General features: G+C 53.1%; 1 protein-coding gene across 1 annotated transcript in view; it reads left to right on the top strand.

Annotated features, from left to right (window-relative positions):
* Positions 1-22671, top strand: part of SCUBE1 (signal peptide, CUB domain and EGF like domain containing 1) — a 140939-nt gene that overhangs the window by 24488 nt on the left and 93780 nt on the right. Inside the window, exon 3 of the mRNA XM_077757892.1 lies at positions 6269-6397. Coding sequence (XP_077614018.1) covers positions 6269-6397 — 129 coding nt within the window. The remainder of the gene's footprint in view (positions 1-6268; positions 6398-22671) is intronic.

Genomic DNA, 22671 nt, shown 5'->3' with positions numbered 1-22671 from the left:
AAATAGTATTCAAATAAAACGAGGAGCCCTGACTCATTGCAATACAATCTTTTAGGCACCACCGAATAAATCTATATTTTATGGGACAGCAAGAATCAATTTTGAATTAAATGAAAAAAACAAAACAGAAAAACACTACACTCTTCCCATCCGAGCTCCAAACCAGTGTAGCTGGCACAGAACCACGGCTGTGGGACCATGTGTGCACGCTGCCATTTTAATGCAGGAAAAACGGAACTTTGTGTCCTTTTAAAAATCCCATAATGGGGCGCCTGGGTGGCTTAGTCAGTTAAGCGTCCGACTTTCGCTTAGGTCATGATCTCGCGGTTCGTGGGTTCGGGCCCCGCGTCGGGCTCTGTGCTGACTGCCAGCTCAGAGCCTGGAGCCTGTTTCAGTCTGTGACTCCCTCTCTCTCTGACCCTCCCCTGCTCACGCTGTCTCTCTCTCTCTCCTAGAAATAAATAAAAAATATTAAAAAAAAAAATCCCATAATGAGCAGCTCCTGTGCCGCTTCACTCTGCCCTGTTAGACATTGGGAGCGATTTTCTGTTGAGGATTGAATTTTCATTAAAGAAAGAAAATGCGGGGCGCTTTGGTGGCTCAGTCAGTTAAGCATCTAACTTCGGCTCAGGGTGTGATCTCGGGGTTCGTGAGTTCGAGCCCCGCATCGGGTTCTGTGCTGATGGCTCAGAGCCTGGAGCCTGCTTCAGAGTCTGTGTCTCCCTCTCTCTCTGCCCCTCTCCTGCTCACATTCTGTCTCTCTCTCAAAAATAAGTATTTTTTAAAAAAACTTATTTAAAGGAAATGCAAGCTGGAGAAGGAGCATCGTCAGTCAGGGTGAGCGCTGGGGTCAGATCTTTCATCCTCTGTTCCTGCTCGCGTGACCCTTCCCCTTGCCACGCCTCAGCCTCAAGGCCAGGTATACCCCTGGGAAATACAAACAATGATGCGTGTGACATCTCCTTCCCACTTTTCTCCTTAGTAACTTTTTGGAGCATGAAGCACTTTTTAAAAAGCCTTCCTCTCATGCCCTGAAGATATGGCTCCCACAGGTACAGCGAATGCCTTTGAACACAGCCACGGGCTAGGGGCGCGGGGACAAGGCGGGCAGCCACGCTGTGCCTCGGCCTCCACGGCAGCAAAATGGGAGTAGCGCTAATATGGGCCGTCGCCCAGCCTCCGCCCTCCAGTCTCTGCCCGGTGGTCACGTGGCCGCCTTCCTTCTGCGCGTCTGCGTTTCTCTGTCTTCTCCTCTTTGTTCTAACATCCTGTCTGTGTATCCAAAGTCCCCTCTTCTTATAAGGACACCAGTCATTAGATTAGGGCCCGTCCTACTCCAGTATGAGCTCATCTTAACTTGCTCATCTGCAAAGATCCCATTTCCAAATCAGGCCGCATCCACAGATACTGGGGGTTAGGGCGCCAGAACATCTTCTGGAATGCCATAGTTCAACCCACAGTAGTCCTTTCAGAATAAACATCCAGAGAGCTTGGCTCTGTCCTCCTCCATTCCTTCGCCCTCTCCCTGCCCTGTCTGCCTCTTTCTCATTCTCTGGCTTTTTCTTTTTCAAGCATATTTATTTATTTTGAGAGGGAGAGTCCCAAGCAGGCTCTGCGCCGCCAGCACAGAGCCCGATGAAGGGCTTGATCCCACAAACTGTGAGACCACGACCTGGGCCGATACCAAGAGTCAGACGCTTAACTGACTGACCCCCCCCCCCCCGCCCCAGGCGCCCTTGTCCTCTGGCTTGAATAGTTCTTAAAAAGTGGTCAGAGTCATGGGGCGCCTGGGTGGCTTAGTCAGTTAAGCGTCCGACTTTCGCTTAGGTCATGATCTCGCGGTTCGTGGGTTCGAGCCCCGCGTCGGGCTCTGTGCTGACTGCCAGCTCAGAGCCTGGAGCCTGTTTCAGTCTGTGACTCCCTCTCTCTCTGACCCTCCCCTGCTCACACTGTCTCTCTCTCTCTCCTAGAAATAAATTAAAAAAAAAAAAAAAGTGGTCAGAGTCTGATGGGCATCTCGGAGGCCTGGGGGGCCCCTTCCAGGGCTGGTGGCTCAGGGATATGTTGTTTACAGTAATAAATCCACTTGCTTCAGCAGGGATTAGTTTAGATGATTTGTTTGTGTGTTTATTTCTTAAGTATTAAAGGAGGAGGGTCACATGATTTTTTTTTAAATATTTGTTTTTGAGAGAGAGAGACAGAGTGTGAGGAGGGGAGAGGCAGAGAGAGAGAGGGAGACAAAATCTGAAGCAGGCTCCAGGCTCTGAGCTGTCAGCACATAGCCTGACATGGGGCTCGAACTCATAAACCATGAGAACACGACCTGAGCTCTTAACCAACTGAGCCCCCCAGGTGCCTCTCACATGATTATAAAAAACAAAAATTCACCGCGCAGACACAGACTTCAGGGGAGGGGGTGGTTCATTTGTGAGCAGAGATTGCAGGCTGGCCTCAGAAGCCTGTGGTAGCACTTCAGGCCCGGGGATTGGGGAGGAGCTGATAGTTCTAAGAGATGCTTGGATGTGGGGGTCCTTTGGAGATAAATTAAGGGAAGAGGGTGAGCAGTGAACATGCCTGCATTCTTTCGCCCAAGTGGCATCGACTGTGGCCAATACTATACGGTGTCACAGGAAGAGAAAGGCTGGAGTTTTTCTACTGATTATTCAACAATCTCTTTATAATGCGTTATGGGTATGGTGACCAAATAGTTTATTATTTTGAGGGTGAAAAGTGGGTTCTTAGTAATTCCAGCATAAACTGGGACTATGCCATGCAAATCGGGGCATATGATTATAGTAGCCAGGGTAAGAGACGTTTTTCTTTAGCTCTTACCACCATTGAAAGAGCCGGTTTCATTGCATTTTATGGATGTGGGGACTCTAACTGATCATGTTTCCTTCTTTGCTTTGGTGTCCAGGATGCTCAGGGCCGTATTTGTAGCCAACTGTTTGAAATCGTGCTGGAAATTACCAGACGTGTTTTTGCAGGCTTTCACCAGCTTTCTCTTACTCTACGACCCTCATTATTTCTCCTCCTCCTCCTCCTCCTTCCTAACATCTTATTCTTTTTGAAAATCTTATTGTAGGTATTTCATCAGCTGTTTAGATGGATCGTGTTTGAAGAAACTTACGGGGCCGTGGATGAATATATACGTAAATGGATGTGTGTGTGAATGGCTGGACAATGGAAGAGTGGGTAAGGGTGGCGTGTGTGTGCACGTGCGGAGAGATGGATTTTTAGATCAATGAACAGATGGATAGTTGGTTAGACACTTGGGTAGATGGATGAGTGAATGGATGGATGCTGGAAGGACGGAAGTTTAGGTGTTAAGGATGCACGTGCATCCTAATATTTAGATGGATGGATGCATATTTGGATACATGGGCAGATATGTGGATGCACAATTGGATGGGTGAATAATAGATAATTGGATGAATGGGAGGGTGATCTGCTGAATAAATATTTAGATGAGTAGATTTTAGAATGAATAGACAAACAGAAGGATGGACAAATAGGTCTATTAGATCATTAGATAACATTCTCACAGCACACCGTGCAGAGGTGCCAAGGATGAAATGATGTGTACAAAGTAATTTGCCAATGCCCTGCATGTCACGGGCATTCTAACTTATTAGCAAGAACACGGGCTTTTCAGACAGAAAGACCTTCGTTCTGATCCTTGCCCTGCCATGTACTGTGTGACCTTGAGCAATTACCTAGCCTCTCTGCACTTTAATTTGCTCTACCTTAAAATGAAGTTAAAATTCCCACTCCAGAGGGTTGCTATGAAAATTAAAGGAGTTAGTGTATGTTTCAGGAGTAAAAATCTGCACACTTCCTTCTGAGGTACAACGTGAGAGACAGAGGGAATTCTTTTACCCATGCATGGGGGAGAAGTCCTTCCACTCAATCTGATTCTTCCAGCGTAAGTCACATGCCCAGCCTGGAACCAATAGCTGCTGCTACAGGTACTGTGTCCCCATTGCTGGGACCAGGCCATCTTCTCCTGGGTCACTGTTTACCTGAAGGAAAGGAGGAAGGGAATGGTTTGGGAGCTGCTGGTTCCGATCAGATGAGAGATGATGCCGATTCCGAGCAGGCGATGGAATGGGTGACCCACAGGCAGACTGCAACCATGTTAAGGATGTAGAAAAAACATGCTTTGGAAGCTGATTCGATGTTGGTGGAAAGGTAGAAGGATAACGATATTCACAGGGACAGGGAACCCTTGGGAAGTTCAGGTCGATGAATTGAAATCAGGCCATGCTGCCTTTGGAGTGTCTGGGAGATTCAGGGGCAAAGGCGGTCGGATTGGTTTATCTGGGGCTCTGGTAAAATGTCAGGGCTGCAGAGAATGAGAAGTAATCATTATCTCAGTCTTTATAAACCCATGTGCCCTTTCAAACATAAAATCTTATCTCTTCCTTCAATGGTATTTAAAATGTCTTGGTGCATTAAATATAATGATTAAGATCGATCCAAATGACTTGCAGAACTGAGTCAGCTTCCCAGCTGATGCTGATGGCCACGGCAGGCGGTTTGGGTCCAAGCTCCTGTCTCTTGCACCTTTAGAGATCCAAGCTCCTTTGTTATTCCCCCATATCACGGCCGGATGGGTGGGCACCAGAAGCGGACTGCACAGCCTAGGCTCTGTTTTCTGGCATTTTCGTGCTGCCATTTTCACTGAAGTTATCCCATCTGCTGCCAACATCACTGGCAGACGTCTAGACAGTGCTTGGTCATCTCCTGAGTTAGAGAGCTCACTACTTCCTAAGAGAGCCTCTGTCTTCCAGATGGACATTCCTACCTGGGAACTCCAATTAGCCCCCATGGCTTTCCTCCACTGTGCGCAGCTCCACCCTCAGGACCACTATGGAGAGAGCCTGGATCTGGGCGTCTCTCTATGCCAGGCTTTTGAGGGAGCGGCCAGGCTTGCCTTCAGAACCCTCTCTTCAATGAGCCGGCTTTCACAGCCAAAACCTGGCTTCCAATCCCCCTCTTTGACCCCGGAGGGGAGGGACGGATTTTTCCTGCGAGACACTTCCGGTTCTCCTTAGCTCGGGCACTTCCGGTTCCCCTGAGGGCAGTACTTCCGGTTGCCCTGTGGGGCACTTCCGGCTTCTTTTTCCAGGCCTTCCTGTGTTGCCTGTGGAGGTCAGGGTGGGTGCGGGCTGAGACTCCGAGCCCAGGGAGTAATTGGGCAGGGGTTGCCGAAGCCCAGGCAGGGCTGGGAGAGGAGTAGGCGCCCCCCACCCCCCACCCCCCGGCGATGCTGGTGGCTCTGCCTGGGCCCTGGCGCCCCCTGCTCGCCACTCCCAGAGGTGCGATGGGTTCGTGCTCCCTGGAGCTCCCGGGCCAGGCTCCCTGGTTCCAGTCTGCTTGTGGGTGTGTGACCTGGGGCAGGGGTCTGGCCTCCCTGTGCCCCGCTTTCTTTAGTGCCCGTGTAAAGTTGGAATAAGGTTAACGGTGTCTCCTTCCCGAGTTACTGGGCGGTGTGAAGAGGTAATGACAGACGGCGTTGCCGGCAGGACTCAGGGATAGAAGCTGCCCGTTGAATGATAACGAGGCGCGTTCCTATTCTTTTCCGAGGTCTCTCAAATCTCTCTGGAACTCCAGAACTGATAGCCCTTTGACCCCTGATGGGAAATGTTGAAAAAGACTTAAAACAGCAAAAAGGGTGACCTTTACAGAGGCTGTTGGCCATCGTGTATGAGACAGAAGCCTTTGTCATAACAAGGAAACCGGAGCGTGGAAATTTAGGCTTCAGCCACTGCTGGGGAAGGCAACCGTTTGGGTGGAGTGTATAGACTTTGCTCATTGCAGACGCTAGGCTTTTGGCTGCACGCACAGTTCATTGTATTCAGTGCTCCCTGCTTCACACGTAATGAGCTCTCTGTCTCTGCGAGGACTTCAAATAGGCTGAAGAGAGCCAAGTGGGGGGCTTTTTAAACAGGGTCCCCACATGCAGCTATGATTGGGAGGCTTTTGAGGGACTCAGGGAGCACTGGGTGTGACTCAGGCCTGCTTCGCTATGGTGAAGGCAGCCCACACGTGCCTTGGCACGTGGCTCCACCCCGTAAGGAGGTCGCGGGCCTCACTGCACCGCCAAGACTTAATCTTTGTCGTCTGCGGCTCCCCAGCCCCCAGGAGGGATTTTAGTGAATACCTATTGAGTCATCCCCGAACCGGTCATGCCCTGGGCGCTTTGGTGGTAGTGGGGAGAGAGGACCCCCAGGCCCTTCCTCTGATCCCTCTCCTCGTTTTGCAGACATCGACGAGTGTGAGAATGACTACTACAACGGGGGCTGTGTGCACGAGTGCATCAACATCCCCGGGAACTACAGGTGCACCTGCTTCGACGGCTTCACGCTGGCCCACGACGGACACAACTGTCTGGGTGAGTGACGCCGCCATGCCCCGCGTGCGTGGCCCGCCCTGCCTGCTCCTCGGCTCCAGCCTGCTGTGCCGGGGGCTGTGAGGAGGCTCGCCCCGCTCTGCTTCCTGCTATTCCTTTGCTGCGGCCGCCAGAACAAAACAGTACAGACCGGTAGGCTTAAACAGCAGCAATTTCTTTCCCTGCCGTGCCGGAGGTTGGAAGTCCGAGGTCAAGACGCTGGCAGGTTTGGGTTTTCTGAGGCCTCTCTCCTTGGCTGGCAGACAGCCACCCACTTGCTGTGTGTTCACACAGTCACCTCTCTGTGCGTACGCGGGGCTGGTTTCTGTCTGTCTGTGTCTCTCTCTTTTCTGTGTGTCCTCATCTCCTCTTCTTCTCAGGGCACGGTCTTACCTGAGTGGGGCCTATCTTAACAACCCATTTGTAACTCACTTACCACTTGAAAGGCTACCTCTCCAGATAGGTCACGTTCTGAGGTTGAGGTGCAGGTGGGTGGGGGTTAGGGCTTCAACATATGGATTTGGGGGACACGGTTCAGCCCGTTACAAGGATTCGGCTCTATCTCCAGATCCTCCTGGCTCAAATGCATACATTTGAGCCAGTTGCAAGAGTACCGCAGGCTTGCTGGATAAAATTGGGGAAGTGGAGGAGAACAGAATTGGAAAACAGCGTGGTCGTGCTGGTGCGCTTGCCTGCAGCCTTCTCTGCACCCAGCTGTGATTTCCGGTGGTGGCAGTCAGCGGGGCCCTTTCACATCACGTGCACCTCGGTATTCTCAGCCTGGCCCCTGTCCTCGCCGTTTTGCGGTTGCCTCATAATCTGGGGGTACACGTAACAATGTGACACGCTGAGTGGCCCAGACGACAGAAATGTGTCCTCTCGCAGGCTGGAGGCCAGGAGTCCGAAGTCAGGCTGTTGGCAGAGTTGGCTCCTTCTGACGGCCTCCAGGGAGAGTGTGCTCCAGGCCTCTGTCCTCGCTTCTGGTAGCTTCAGACCTCCTGTGCTAGTCGGTCATGGCCTCCCCGTGTTTGCACATTCCCTTTGCTCCATGCGTGTCTGTCTCTGTGTCCAAGCCTCCCTGTTTTATACGGACACAGTCATGTTCACGTGACCTCATCTGCAAAGAGCCTGTCTCCATTACGGATGCACAGAGACTGACCTTTAGGACCTCAGCATCTTTTGGGGACATGGTTCAAGCCATCGCAGAGGTGGCTTGCAGTCTGCAGCAGGAGCACCGTCATGGTAGGAAGCACAGGGTCCCGAAGCAGGTGTGCCTGCCCCCCAGGCCCTCCTCTGCTTCCGGCTGCTGAATTGACACAGGGCACGATAGCTAGAGCTGGGAAGTAAGACCATGAACTGGACAGGAGCATGGCTGTGGATACATTAACGTCTCTGGGTCTCAGTCACTGCTTGATAAAGGGGGCTGTGAAGAGCAGCTTCCTCCCAGGCTCTGGTAAGCAGTAGCTGAGATCATGTCTGGATGCTGAGAAGCCCGGCACAGAGTTCTCCATTCTGGCCGCCGTCACTATGGTCACAGCTGCTGAGCCTCAGTCTTCCCCACTGTGAAATGGGGATAAATATGCTGCCCACTTTACCAGGCTGTGTGCAAGGACGAAATGACACAGTGAGGTGAAGTGGCCAGCACTTAGCACATGCAAGTCATCCGCGAGCAGGCGTCACTGTTGCTCTGGGTGACTCAGCTTCCCCTTTATGCTTGGACACTGAGACTGTGTGCGTATCTTGTTTGCTTGTTTTTACCACCAGAATCCAGAGGCGATTTGGGGCTTAAATTTATATTTTCTTGGCATTCCTGCATGGCTCAGTCGGTTAAGCGTCTGACTCTTGATCTCGGCTCAGGTCATGACCTCGTGGTTTGTGAGGTTGAGCCCCACGCCGCCGGGCTCTGTGCTGACAGCGTGAAGCCTGCTTGGGATTCTCTCTCTCCTTCTCTCTGCCCCTCCCCCACTAGCACACTCTAGCATGCGTGCTCTCTCTCTCTCTCGCTCTCTCTCAAAATAACTAAACAAGTAAATAAATATTTTCTTAATTGTTGCCTTTAACAAGTCTTCCCAGAAAGGGAACTACTGGGTCAGAGGGTCGTTTGGATGTTTTTTGGCTGTCGATGCACTGCTTGATGAACGGGCTGGGCAGACCTTCCCCTCTGCCAGCTGGCGGGGTGGCGTGTGGCATAGCAAGTGTGGCGTCCCAGGCGCTCTGGAACTTTCCTCTCCGTGGTGTATTAGCCGTAGATCTCCCCGCCCGTTTCTGTTTAATGCGTGCTGGAGCTTAGACAGACTTGTTATGGGAAACAGATCTGTGAACACGTAATTACACCCAAAAGCAGAGCTGAAATGGCAGCCTGGACCACTGCCGAAGCCCAGAGGGGCCTGTGAGGAGCCGCCCCTGCATGGGGCGAGGGTGGGGTTGAGAGCGGGGCGACCCGTCAGGGGGCTTCAAAGAGGAGGTGGCATTGGTGGCATTGGACAGGTCCTGCAGAGGTCGGAGGGCCACGTGCTGGGACGAGGGCACAGCCTGGGCAGGGGGCCGTGGGGGGCCCCTGGGGGCTGGGCTCAGGGTGGGCAGCAGGCCTGGCAGAGGCAGCAGAGGCCGGCAGGGCACCAATTGGATCACAAAGACTGGGGCTGTCCCGTGGGACGTTTCCTGGGCCCGACCCCACGTTAAGTATCGTCTAAGTGTTACCTTGTTTAATCCTCCCAAAGCCTAAGCCCTTAATTTGACCAGTCGTTTGCCGCTTTTTCAGATGACAGTGTAAGGGTACGTTTTGGTAGGTGGCTAGTCCATGAAGGCAGAGCTGATGTCTCTGTGAGATAGCAAGGGACGGCACCCCATGGCCAGGATGACTGACCTTGGGAACTGCCAGTTCTGGGCTCAGATCCTGGCTCTTCCCGTTACCAGCTGTGTGCCCTTTGGCCAGCCATGCCTCCTCAGTTTCCTCACCTGTAAAATGGAATTCATGGTCCCTATCTTGCAAGGATCGAACGAGATCGTGGCTGTAGAACATCTAGCAGAGTGCCTGGCACTGAGGACTCAAAACGTCATGGGCATCGATCCGCTAATCGACTTTGAGAAAGAGCTGCATCAGGGTGTGGGCCTGTGGAGGCCAGAGCCAGCCATACGCACTCCCGGGCTGTGTCTGACCCGGGTCTGAGCTGGGACTCCCCTTCTGGTCATAGCGCTCGTACCTGTGCAGAGCCCCCTGTTTGTAAATACCCTGGTTCTGGACGACGACAGGCACACACGTCCAGTGTCTCCATCTAACGGCAAAGTCTGGGCCGGTTTATTTTTATTTGTACAACATATTCTCTTCATGCTGATTGATTTAAAGCACTGGGAAGACTCCCCCCGCCCCCACCTCCGAGCAGAGCTCGCACCTCCATACGGCTCTAACTCACACATATGGCAGCCGAGAAAAGGCTCTCTCTGTTGCTTCTCTGCTTTTAGCTGAGGCCAGAACCTTCCCAACACACTTGTTTTGTTTGGGCTTTTTCCTTCTCAAGACAAAACTCCAGCTCTAGAGAAGTCAGACCTTGGTTCCAACCGGCAAAGTCCCACATTGATCCTGTGACCCCCCCCAGAGCCTCATATCCCTCGTGTGTAACACGCTGTGAGGCTCATGTGCCTGGCGTGTGTCAGGTAGCTGTCGGCTGACATGCAGAACGCCACAGGAGGAAGCTGGGCTTGGAGCTGGAAGATTTAGGCTCAAGTTCTGGAATCACCATTCATGAGTCCATGGTATAGGACCAGCTCCTCAGACCCCCCACGCCCTGTGCCCCTAACTACCACACAGGTTAGTAATCCCTGTCTCAGAAGGTCACTGTGACAGTCACATACGAAGGTAGACGTGGAGAGCTGCGCGTACAGATGTCACACGTAGCCCAGGTGTGGGACATGGACATCACGGCACTGTGGAGGTTTCAGACAGGCCGCCTGGAGCCTGCGAGCGTGTGTGGTTTACCCACCCAGTGTTTTTGTAATCATCACCATCGCCATCATCAGTGAATGCCTTGTCGCTGTTTAAAAACCAAGGGATGTCACAGAACAGATCCCACGTTAGGCCACAAAACAAGCCTCAGCAGATTCTCAAAGATCGAAGTCACACCATGCATCTTTTCTGACCACAACTAGGAGACTAGGAGTCAACTACCTGAGAAAAGTCTGAAAAGACCACAAATACATGGACATTAAATAAAATGCTACTAGACAATGGATGGGTCAACCAGGAAATAAAAGAAGAAATGAAAAAAGTACGTGGAAACAAATGAAAATGAAAACACAGCAGCTCAGAGGTGCCCGGGTAGCTCAGTCATTTGAGCACCTGACTTCAGCTCAGGTCATGATCTCACAGTCTGTGAGTTTGAGCCCCGCGTCGGGCTCTGTGCTGACAGCTCAGAGCCTGGAGACTGCTTTGGATTCTGGGTCTGCCTCTTTCTCTGCCTCTCTCCTGTTCGCTCTCTCTTACTCTCTTTCAAACTTAAACACACACACACACACGCACACAATAAAGACAGTATATGAAAAACCCACAGCTAACATCATCCTCAGTGGGGAAGAACAGAAAGCCTTTCCCCTAAGGTCAGGAACAAGACAGGGATGTCCACTCTCACCATTTTCATTCTACATAGGACTGGAAGTCCTAGCTACAGCAATCAGACAGGAAAAAGCAATAAAAGGACTCCAAATCCAAATCACTATTCGCAGATGACATGATACTAAATACAGTAAACCCTAAAGCCTCCACCAAAACACTGTTAGAACTGATAAACGAATTGTAGAGTAGGGCTGCAGGATATAAAATCAACCTACCGAAACCTATAGCATTTCAATACACTAGTAACGAAGCAGCAAAGAGAAATTAGAAAAGCAGTCCCATTTACAGTTGCACCAAAAATAATAAGATACCTAGGAATAAACCTAAACAAAGAAGTGAAAGACCTGTACTCGGAAAACTATAAAACACTGATGAAAGACATTGAAGACAACACAGGAGAATGGGAAGACATTCCTGCCCGTGGAGTGGAAGAAAAAATGGTGCCAAAATGTCTATACTACCCAAAGCAGCCTACAGAGTTAATGCATTCCCTATCAGAACACCAGCAACCTTCTTCACAGAGTTAGAACAAACAATCCTAAAATTTGTGTGGAGCCAAAAAGACCCCGAGTAGCCAAGGTGATCTTGAAAAAGTAAAGTAAAACTGGAGGCATCCCAATTCCAGACTTCAAGTTATTACAGAGCTGTAGTCATCAAAACAGTGTGGGACTGGTACAAGAATAGACACGTAGATCAATAGAACAGAATAGAAAGCCCAGATATAAACCCGCAATTACATGGTCAATTAATCTTTGATAAAGTAGGAAAGAATAGCCAGTGGGCAAAAGACCGTCTCTTCAACAAACGGTGTTGGGAAAACTGGACCACAATATGCAAAAAAATGAAACCGGACCACTTTCTCACACCGTACACAAAAACAAATTCAAAATGGACTAAAGACTTAAGTGTGAAACCTGAAACCATAAAAATCCTAGAAAAGAACATGGGCAATAACTTCTCTGGCATCAGCCGTAGCAACTTTTTTCTAGATAGGTCCCCTGGGGCAAGGGGGAGAAAAAAGCAAATATAAATTATTGGGACTACATCAAAATAAAAAGCTTCTGCCCAACAAAGGAAACAATCAAAAAACCTAAAAGTCATCCTACAGAACCTGAGAAGATACTTGTAAATAATATATTTGATAAAGGGTTAGTATCCAAAATATATAAAGAACTTATACAGCTCAACACCCAAAAATCAAGTAATCTAATGAAAAAATGGGCAGAAGACACAAATAGACATTTTTCCTAAGAGAATATCCAGATGGCCATAGACACATGAAAAGAAGTTCAACATCGCATAAGGGAAATGCAAATCAAAACTGCAATGAGATACCGCTTCACACCAGTCAGAATGGCTACAATCAAAAACACAAGAAACCACAGGTGCTGGATGAGGGTGTGGAGAGAAAGGAATGCTCATGCCCTGTTTGTGGGAATGCAAACTGGAGTGGCCGCTGTGGAAAACAGTGTGGAGGTTCCAAAAGTTAAAAATAGGACTACCCTGGGGCACCTCGGTGGCTCAGTCGGTTAAGCATCTGACTTCGGCTCAGGTCATGATCTCACAGTACGTGAGTTCGAGCCCCGTGTTGAGCTCTGTGCTGACAGCTCGGAGCCTGGAGCCTGCTTCGGATTCTGTGCCCCCCCCTCTCTCTGCCCCTCCCCTGCTGATGCTCTGTCTCTCTGTCTCTCAAAAAATAAACAAACATTAAAAAGAAATTTTTATATAGAACTCCCCTACAATCCAGCAATCAGACTACTGGCTATTTATATTCAAAGAATACAAAAGCACTAATGTTTATAGCACTCCTGTGTTTATAGCAGCGTTGTTTACTATAGCCAAGATCAGAAGCAGCCCAAGTGTCCATCAATTGATGAATGGATAAAGAAAATGTAGAATATATATACAATGGAATATCTTTCAGCCATTAAAAACAATGAAAGCTTGGGGCGTCTGGGTGGCTTAGTCGGTTAAGCGTCCGACTTTCGCTTAGGTCATGATCTCGCAGTTCGTGGGTTCGAGCCCCGCGTCGGGCTCTGTGCTGACTGCCAGCTCAGAGCCTGGAGCCTGTTTCAGTCTGTGACTCCCTCTCTCTCTGACCCTCCCCTGCTCACGCTGTCTCTCTCTCTCTCTCTCTCCTAGAAATAAATAAAACATTAAAAATTTAAAAAAAAAAAAAGAATGAAAGCTTGCCATTTGCAACAACACAGGTGGAGCTGGGGAGTATAATGCTAAGTGAAATAAGCCCGTCAGAGAAGGACAAATGCCATATGATTTCACTCATATGTGCAATTTAAGAAACAAAACAAATAAGCAAAGGGGAAAAAATGAGAGAGATGAACCAACAGACCCTTAGCTCTAGGGAANGGTGGGGGATGGGTGAAACAGGTGAGGGGGGTTAAGGGATGCACATGCCGTCATGAGCACCAGGCGATTAAAATAAAAACTTCGAAATCAATCAATCTAATAAGAATAACTTTTAAAAATCAAGGGATGTCGCACAAAAATCATAATTACCAACCTTGTTCCTTCTTGGCCACAGTCACCCAGCCCCTGGCACTGGGAACTTGGCCAGGAATGCAAATGGAGGCCCGGGTGCCACATGGGCGAAATATGTAAAAGTTACAAAGCTTCAAAGCTGGAATATAATCAGTCTCTTCTGCCTTGACCGATAGGACTCCTTCTTAATGACCTGGAAGGCTAGACTGGAGTTTGGAATCTAGGAGTCCCTGAAGCTTCACGTCAGAGTAGTGTGTGTGTGGTGTCTGCTCCCACCCCTCCGTGGCTGGCTGCGTGCCCCCACCGCAGGGAGCCTGAAGACACGCTAACCTGCATGGGCAAGTGCTGGTCATTTGCTCCCAAACCGCCTTTCCTTTTTCCACTGCTTGTCCTAAGTGTCAGCTGTCCCTCTGAGGGGCCACTTGAGCAGGGAATTTTAGGGTCTCAAATACCCAGAGTGTGGTCTAGAAGTGTGTGTGTGCATTGCAGGTGCACATGACCCCCTGTGGGCTCCTAACTCTGCAGGGAGGGCTGCGGCCACAGGAGGGGCAGAGCAGGGACCCCCAAAGCACGGGGCCCAGCACAGGGGCAGCTCTTGCCCACATCTCAGTGTGGCGAGATTTGCCCCTTTGTCACGTGAGATTTGCCAAAAGGGAAGCCTGGATGGTGCGCTGCAGCTGCCCCCTTTGGAGGGGGCGTGTACTTCCTGTTTGCTACAGTCCTCACTGCGCCCTATTGCTCACAATCAGCAGGCATTGAATTACCTGCTTGGTCTCAGTGGGAATCATGTTCCCACTGGTGAAGCTGCCAGCCCAGGGCCTGCCCCCGGTGGGTGCTCAGTGGTTCTGGAGGCCAACAGAACTGTCGGACGGTTCTCGGTTCTCCCTGCCTTGTGCTGTCCTTACCGTCTCCGGTCAGTCACTGTGAGCCCCGCTCCCAGCCCACCAGCCATCGGGGATGGTTAGGCTGGTTTGCGTCTCCTGTTTTTCGGTCTCCAGGAGTCTGGGTCAGGAGGCTTGTCCAGTTGTAACATTCCTCTCTCAACAACCACTGAACCCCTTGGGGATGACGGCTGGATGAAATCCCGATGAGCAGAGTACGAGAAGCATTCGGAGCTCATTAGGAGAAAGGAGGCGGATGGCTTATGGGTTCCTTTCTTGCCTGAGTTTTCACAGTTGAACCTTTTCTTCTGAGCAAACGAGGTTATTTTCTTGTGGAGATGGCTTGCCTGGGAGGGTGGCCAAATCTGTCCTCTGGGGAGCAAAACCCTCTCTCTATTTGACATCTTTATTGAGGAATTTCTCAAATATAACAGAAAATGACACCAGAGGGATTTGAAACCAGGATGAGATCCTTGCTCAACCCCAAATGCCTGCTTTTAGCATTGTAATTACTTGAAATAGCAGTAGTTCTGTTTGAAAAATATTATTCCAAACTCCATGCAATTGGACATAAGAGCAATATTTAGGTTAATAGAATAAGGTTTTTTTTTTTCATCTTAAATTAAAACCAGCAGTGGATAATTTTTTTCCCTTCTCCGCAACGCAAGGGTCCTTTTTCTCTGAAGCCATTAGTTCACTTGGCCAGATGTTTTCTTCGACCCCAGTCTTTACCTTGACCTACTGAAAAATATGTTTCTCAGGTTGCTGACAGTTTGAATTTTGAACTTGCTTCTCAGCACTTTTTCCCCCTGTTGAAGACAAGTCGTCTGTAGCCAGATTCCGCAGAAAAGTTTCATTAACCAGATCACTACTTTCCCCTTCCTGCTTATTGAGCACCTACTCTACGCCTGGCCTGTGGTGGGCAGGCAGCCCCGCTGAGACAAGATGAGAGAACTTGGCGTGAGTCTCTGCCACACACCCGGCGTGGTCCGGGATCTTGTGTTCCCGTCTGTCACCTAGTCCTCATGGCGTCCACAGGCAGAAGCCATTAGTATCCCCTTTTTATGAATGAGGAAGCCACGGCTCAGAGAGGGAAAGTGACCTGCCCAAGGCCACCCAGCAGAGCTGGGACCATTTGGCAGCTCAAGCCTGTAAGTCGCTGGCCACCCCCTGCCCCTGGTACCCGAACAACAACTGCTCTGGGAGGCTGGCCAGGTTCAGGGAGGAAGCTTCCTGCCAGGGGCTGTTAGGTATGCACCCCTCGCAAGTTAGGGGGTCACTGAGGACATCCAGCAATCCTAGCATCTGCCAAGCCAAGCAGGTGGGTGGCATACTAGAGGGGGGGCAAGAGGGACCCGCAGCTCCAGAGTTTACTTCAAAGGCACCTCCTCCCGCCAAAGCCTGTACCACCTCCGCTGCCCGTGTAGGAGCTTCGTGTCACCCTTGAGCTTCCCTTGGGATGTTGTTTTACCCCAAGTGACTGTGCAGAGCCCTGTTCTTCCAGAACTCTCTCTCTCGTGGTTCCCATTGCTTCCACAGCAGCACCCAGTGCATCTGCTCACTGGCTCATGAGGCCCCTCATAAGGGCCCTCGTCAGCCTTTGCCCCTCGCCTCCCACCTGTGCCAGCCTGTGCCAACCTACACCCCCTGGCCCAGCCGGCCTTCAACCCGCAAAGTCCTTCTGCACGTCCCTGCTGTTCACAGCTGCTCCCCTGCGACCCTTCCCACAGCGGGTTCCTGGTGTGGTCCTTCTCGTCACTCCACACCCACCCCGCCTCTGCCTTTGCTCTGAAGTCCTGTGGCCACGCTGCCTGCATCGCTGCCATGGCTCTGGGCTGGGGTCCCCTCTTCTTCCCATGAAAGCAGAAGCTGTCTCCTCTGTCCCTCCGCCCTCCTCGGGGCCTGGTGCAATGTCTGGCAGATCATAGGCCTGCAAAAAATATTTGTGGAATGAAAAAATAAACACATTTGTAAAAGTGCCTTATAACCTGGGCCCTCTCACTCAGCAGACCTCCATGCTGGGCTCACAGCAAAGATCAGGGGCCAGCTCTCTCGGGACTCCTAGGATCATAAGAAAGACAGAAACATCCTCGACTATAATGACAGGTAGAAGGCTGTGATGGCAGTGACACCAATGCCTTCCGCCTAGTGGTCGCCCATCCGTTTACTCCCCAGAACTGTCTGGAGCACCTGCCATGTGCCAGACATGGATTCAGGCGCTGAGGAAACCAGTAAGTGGTGAACAAGAACAGCAACACCCACATCCACTTGAACTTGCGTAGTGGGGGTGGGGGGGAGGGGGGAGGTCAGTAAACAGGCCACCGTGTAAGTCTCAGTACGGTAAGTTCAGGGAGGTCAGCATAGAATCCTAGTTACTGTTGCGTGCAAAGAAAACCCACCCCACACTTAGTGGCACAAAATACCATTTTATTTGGCTTTTGGATCCTACGGGTCAGGAATTCAGATAGGGGGCACAGCCGGGGCGACTCGTCTGCTCCACGGTGACTGGGGCCTCAGCTGAGAAGTCACAAAGGCTGAGGATGACTTGATGGCCAGTCTAGAATCATCTGGAGGTTTCTCCGCTGCTGTCTAGTGGTTGATGTTGGCTGTCGGCCAGATCACTTGGGGCGGCCTCTCCATGTCTTTCCACGTGGGCTGGTGTGGCCTTCCTCCCAGCATGGCAGCTGGGTCTGTGACAGCAGGACGTGAGTGCATCGAAGTTTGACAGTCTGGCCTAGGAGGTCACTCCCACCAAACTCTACTGGTCAAGGCACTTACAAAGGTTCACCCACATTTGAGCAGAGGGGGCCTCATTGAGGAGCGGGAAGCCACCGTTAGGAAATTATAGGGAGGATCGTCCCTCTGGGCAGAAGGGAGAGGACAAGTGAAATGGGGAGAAGCCGGGTGAGTTTGGGAACAGGTCAGTGTGCCTGGAGGCCCGAGTGTGAGGGAGAGGGACTGGAGATGAGGTCAGGAGGTAGGCAGGGCCTTACAGGTTTGAGAAGGGACTTGGGATCTTATTCTAAATTAGCTGGGAGCCATGGGACACTTTAACTCGGGATTGACGTAATCTGATTGACGTTTTAATTTAAAGGGATTTGCTTCCTGGCTGCTGAGTAGAGAATATGTTACAGGGAGAGAGAGGCAGAGACCCCTGTGGTGGTCCAGGCCTGAGGTGCTGGTGCCTCAGTGCAGGGGGCCAGTGGCGGAGGTGACGAGCAGTGGTTGAATTCAGGATATATTTTGAAAGCAGAGCCCACAGGAATTGCTTATGGGTTCAACGTAAGAGCTGAGGGGAAAGAGCGAAACCACCGCCAACTGCCTGGAGTCTGTGGGTGGCAAAGCCTGGGGGCAAGACACGCTGGAGCAGGGAGGGGTGGATTCGAGCATCAGTTTGGCCATGTTTGGTTTCGGATGAGTGACAGCCATGCAAGTGAAAATGGTGTCCAAGTTCAGAAGTTAGTAGAGTAGTCAGGTCTGGAGGCTGGGGGGCTGTGAGACTCAGAGCTCCTAGATGGCACTGAAAGCTGGGGCTCTTGACATTCGTCCGTTTCGTAAAGATCTCACAAGCCCTTGTCCCGAGCTCACAGTTAGGAGGTAGATGACGTAGTCCCAGTCCTCGAGGAGTACAGGCAGTCAGCCTGCCTCGCTTCAAATCCTGGATCTATCATTTACTTGCTGTGTGACCTTGAGCAAGCAACTTCACTTCTCTGGGCCTCTGCAGCCTCATCTGTAGAGTGGGGCTGAGGGGCTGATAGCTGTGCTTACAGGACAGGGATGACGCTTTGTACGGCACGTGCCACAGTGCCTGGCATGTGCCGAGGTCTCAACAGATGTGAGTTACCTAATTCTCACTTACTGCTGGTGTATGAAGTCACAACACTTTGTAGATAGAATAGATGGTTTTCTGAACTGGGCCCTGGGCTGTGCGTGAAGCCCCTTGGCTGGAGGCCATGCCTCGCGTTCCACACGGCTCTCTGCCATGTAAGCCACTGCCCACCGCCCTCCGGGGGTCAGAAAGCTCTCCCCTTCTCTTGCACGGATGCTTGTCCCTGTCTGCTGACATGGGGCCCTGTGCCCTCAGGGCATCCAATCCCAGCTCTGCGCCACGTACGCATTTTGCGACCTTGGACACATGTCACCCTTTTCTTGGGCACAATTTTGTTCCCTACAAAATGGGCATGATACCTGTGCGTTCGGATCCGATGGGCAGACGGACATGCAGGTGACCCTGCGGGCTGCCAAGCAGAGGCGAAGGAGGCAAAGGAGAGGAACCTGGAGGCTGCCGGGGCCCGGGAGCCCAGCTGCGCACGAGGGAGGAAGTCACCGCAGGCTCCAGATGCTCCGGGTGGTGCCCGGGCCGACCCTGGCAGGATGAAAGGGTCGTGCTGCCTGGGCCCTTTTGAAGGCACCCCCTCTCGTCCTGGAGGACAGCTGGAGACACTGTGCTGCTCCCTCCAGCCCCTAACGGAGAAGGCTCGAGTTGCCTCTGTTTATTTGTCTTTATACTTCAACAGCCCAAATGGGAAAAAAAAAAAAACACAAAAAAAACCGCCGGCCATTTTAATGTAAAACTAACCAGCCTCGCACTGTCCCTACTCCATAAACACCAGTGTTTCTTAAGGTGAGTGCCAAAGGTCTCCTGTCCTCTGTACCTGGGCCCCACCCCTCCCGGTTCCTGGCCCACATTCAGGTGATAGGAACACACCTGGCTGGAGAGACTGGCTGTGTTAGGACCAGCCGGATTCAGGCCCGCTTCTCCTCCCTGCTTTATACAGCTGTTCATCTGGTGGAGGTTCTGGGCCCGAGAAAAAGAAAAACACTGGACACTTGTGCGTCTGTATAAATGGGCTTCCTTCTTTCCCCAAACCACTATAGAACCAGGGACGTGGGGAGGGGGATTGATTGAGACCCAGGCGCGTTTTCACGGGTGCAGTGAGCTGCTGTGGCCTCCAGCCTGCAACCAGCTCAGGATGGGGACGGGGAGGAGTGTGGGGGAGCAGAGGGGCCCAGGAAGTGCTGGGGTGGAAAGGCAGTGTATCAGGTCTGGCTCTTCAGACCACGGACTTGTCTGGGGACTCTGGAAAACTCCCCACCCCTCTGTGCCTCTGTTTCCCCCATCATATGTGAAATGGAGGGGTAGTTCTCAGATTTCTGGCAGCAGACCCCTTCACTGCAGGCCGGCTCCCGCAGTGGGTGGCGCTGCCCTGGCTGCAATGGGAGGCAGGGCCAGCGGGAGAGAGAGCCCCGCTCTCTGCAGAGCACCCCCGCACCCGCTGCAGGGCCCCTGGGGTGCCGGAGCACTGCTTGGAACCCCTAGCCTGGCCGCGGGGTCAGAGCCCTTCCCCTCTAGCATCTTGTCACTCGATGACTTGATGGCATGGCGTGTCCCCAGGGACAGCAGTTGAGCCCTCTGCCGGGTCCTCCCGGCCTCTGCCAGATGCCCCCGTCCGCCTCTCTCGGTCTTGTTTCCCGGAACTGGCGTCCCCAGCAGGCCTGCCCGCAGCACCTCGCACCTGACGCGCCTTGTCCCAGGGCAGAGCCTGCCGCGTCCATAAACCCATGTTCCTTCTTCCCGAAGCGCCCTTCCCCCCGCCCTTCACGGATGCCTTTTTGGCTGACTCCCACTTGTCCCTCAGGACTCAGCTCAGGCCTCAGGCCCTCCAGAAGTTACACCCTCCTCCGTGGGCGCCCACAGCCCCCACGCTTCTCACGGGACATCTCTGGGGTCTCCCTCGGTGCCTCAGGAGCCTCTGTACGGCAGGGCTCCCGCATGACTCTGCTCTTTCCCCAGCACAGGCTCGTCTGGGGGGCGGAGGAGTGGCAGGTGGCTGGAGACGGGGCAGGACGTTTGACTGTGACCAGTCAGGGGAGCACGATTTGATAGTGGTGGGTGCGCAAGCCTGCCCCCCACCCCGGGGCAGAGCATCGGTGCACCCAGAGCTGCGGAGGTCTGCTGGGGACGTCTCCTGGCAGCCTGTGGGACGACGGCGCCCCGTGTCCCCAGCCCCACACCTGGCCCCTGCTAGTCTCTGTTCCAGATGAGGGGCGATGGGGACACATGGAGCTCGGTCCCCAGCTCCCTTCCTTGCGGTGTTCTGGGGGCCAGCTGTCTGCTCCTGCTGCGGGGAGAGGGCTGTGGGAATGCAGCGGGGCAGCACCCGGTGGGCATCAGAGCAGCACCGCCTTCTGCTCCTTCCCGCGCTCTGTCCGGCTGGGGGTCAGGGCAGACACCGCGTCACTGTGCGAGGCCATCCTTCCCACCGGTGGGACTGGGCAGAGCTCTGTTGTCAGCCGCCCCCCCCAGGCCAGCCCCACCGGTGACCAAGTCTTGATTTGGTGGCTTGGGGAGGAAGCCCCGTTCTGTCCCAGGGCAGAGCACGCCGAGCCCGTAAACAGTGAAGAAAACACGCAGCTGCGGGGGCCGGGCCAGGGCACTTTCCTCCATCTTGTTTGCGGTCTGTGCGCCCAGGGCTCGGCCAGGACTCTTGAGAAGTAAACAAAAAAATACGTGTCTTGTGAAGGCTCTTTAAAAATACTCTACCGACCAAAACAGACGTCCCAAACCAGAGGTGAGCCGCGTGCCTAAAAAGGGGCACCAGCCAAGTATGAGCGTCCCGGAACCGGCAGCACCTCTGCCAGCTGCCTTGCTTACTTTGGAGCTGCCCCAGCCCTCCCTGGGGCCTGGGGTCACCCGGGACATTTGCTGGGCCTGGCCGCATCTGGACAGATGTCACCGTGACCCCGCTCCCCTAGCACCAGCTGGCCTGGCCCCGTGTTTACAGTGGCCGCCAGCCAGCCCCGTGTATGGCCCGCTCCCCAACCCTCCCCGTCGCCCACCTCGTCCCAACCGCACACAGCTGGAAATAGACCGGCTGGCAGAGACGCCTTGTGCCCGTTTGTGGGACGTGGGGAGCCACGGCAGCCACCCAGCTGCTCGGCCGGGTCCTTAGTGACCTCCTGGGCTGCCTTAGCAGGGGGAAGACGGTCCCATCCCACAGGCTGGCGTTCCCTCCCCTGGCTCAGCCACTCCCTGGCCACCAAGGGGTCAGTCGCCTGTGCAGTCACTTGGGACAAGCTTTAGCGGAGGTCCCCCTGAGCAGGGTCTTCGGGGAGTTGCCTCCTCGGCCTGGCAGCCAGCCCCTCATGGTCTGGGCCCCGCCTGCCCTGCCGGCCAGCCGTGCCGGTGCTCTGCATGCGATCCAGCCTATGCTGGGGCGCCTCGCACCCCTGTGCCTCCCCCTGCCTGGGAGCCGGCTGTTTCTCTTGCCTCCCAAGTGCTCCAGCGTGTCCTTCAGGGGACTTGCCTCTCACCATGCGTTCGAAGCAGCCGGTCACAGTGCTTTCATGCAGCACTGGACAGTTCTGTGTCCAAATCCGTCTTCCACCTGCGTACCGCTCAGGGAGATCGATAGACCGAACGGAAGGTAACCCCACAAACCCACCGCCCACCTGGCTCTACGGTCTTCACGTCCCGGGGTTCTTGCCGGAAAGGTCCACATGCAGCCCTGACCTTCCATGGTTATGATCGCGCCCGGGTGTTTGTGTGGGGCTTTCCCGGTGTTCTATCAGAACTCTCCTCATGTTGATGCGTAATCCTTGGCCTAGAAATGGGACCGTCATCAGAGCCCAGGATGTGGGAGGCCGGCAGCCTGTGGGCGCTGAGTGAGAGCCGCTGCTGTGGCCGGCTGGTCAGAAATGCCTGGGAGGAAGGATCTGTGGCCTCTGGGTCCCAAGACGCCCCCTGAGTGCCCTTATGTATCAGGTCATGGGGTCCTGAGATGATTTTCATGCTGTAATTAATACTAAACCAAGTATGGGAGGCAGCTCGCCCACTGGGAATGAGTGACAGGGCACCAGGTGGGGAGCAGAAAGGGGTGAGGGGAGGAGGGAACAGCAGGTGCAAAGCCTAGAGGTGGGAGAGGCTCAGCAGGTGGGAGGGGGGCTTGCAGTACACGGTGAGCTGTGAGAAGGTGGGTTCTGTCAGCCAAATGCCCGAGAGCTGGGGATTGGTATCTGCAGGTGCACGCATGTCGGGGTCACCTTCAGCTGCAGGTGGGGCGCATCACGGACTCCAGCCTGGCCCCCAACCCCCTTCCACAGCCGCCAGGGCCCCACCCGCTGCTCTGGCCTCATGCACGCATGTGCACGCGCACACACCTACTTCCCACCACCAAGCACGTCTTTGCCCTGTGCTGGTCCTCACGTGGCAGAGAGAGAGAAAGAGACCCCTCTGCCTCTCCGTGTGGCCTCGCAAGCCCTCTCTCACATTCTTTTTTGTCCCTCAG

The sequence above is a fragment of the Crocuta crocuta genome, unplaced genomic scaffold (assembly GCF_008692635.1).
Source record: "Crocuta crocuta isolate KB4526 unplaced genomic scaffold, BGI_CrCroc_1.0 scaffold143, whole genome shotgun sequence".
In the NCBI taxonomy this organism is placed as follows: domain Eukaryota; kingdom Metazoa; phylum Chordata; class Mammalia; order Carnivora; family Hyaenidae; genus Crocuta; species Crocuta crocuta.
The sequence above is the reverse complement of the archived record's forward strand: the minus strand, read 5'-3'. Positions and strand labels throughout refer to the sequence as shown.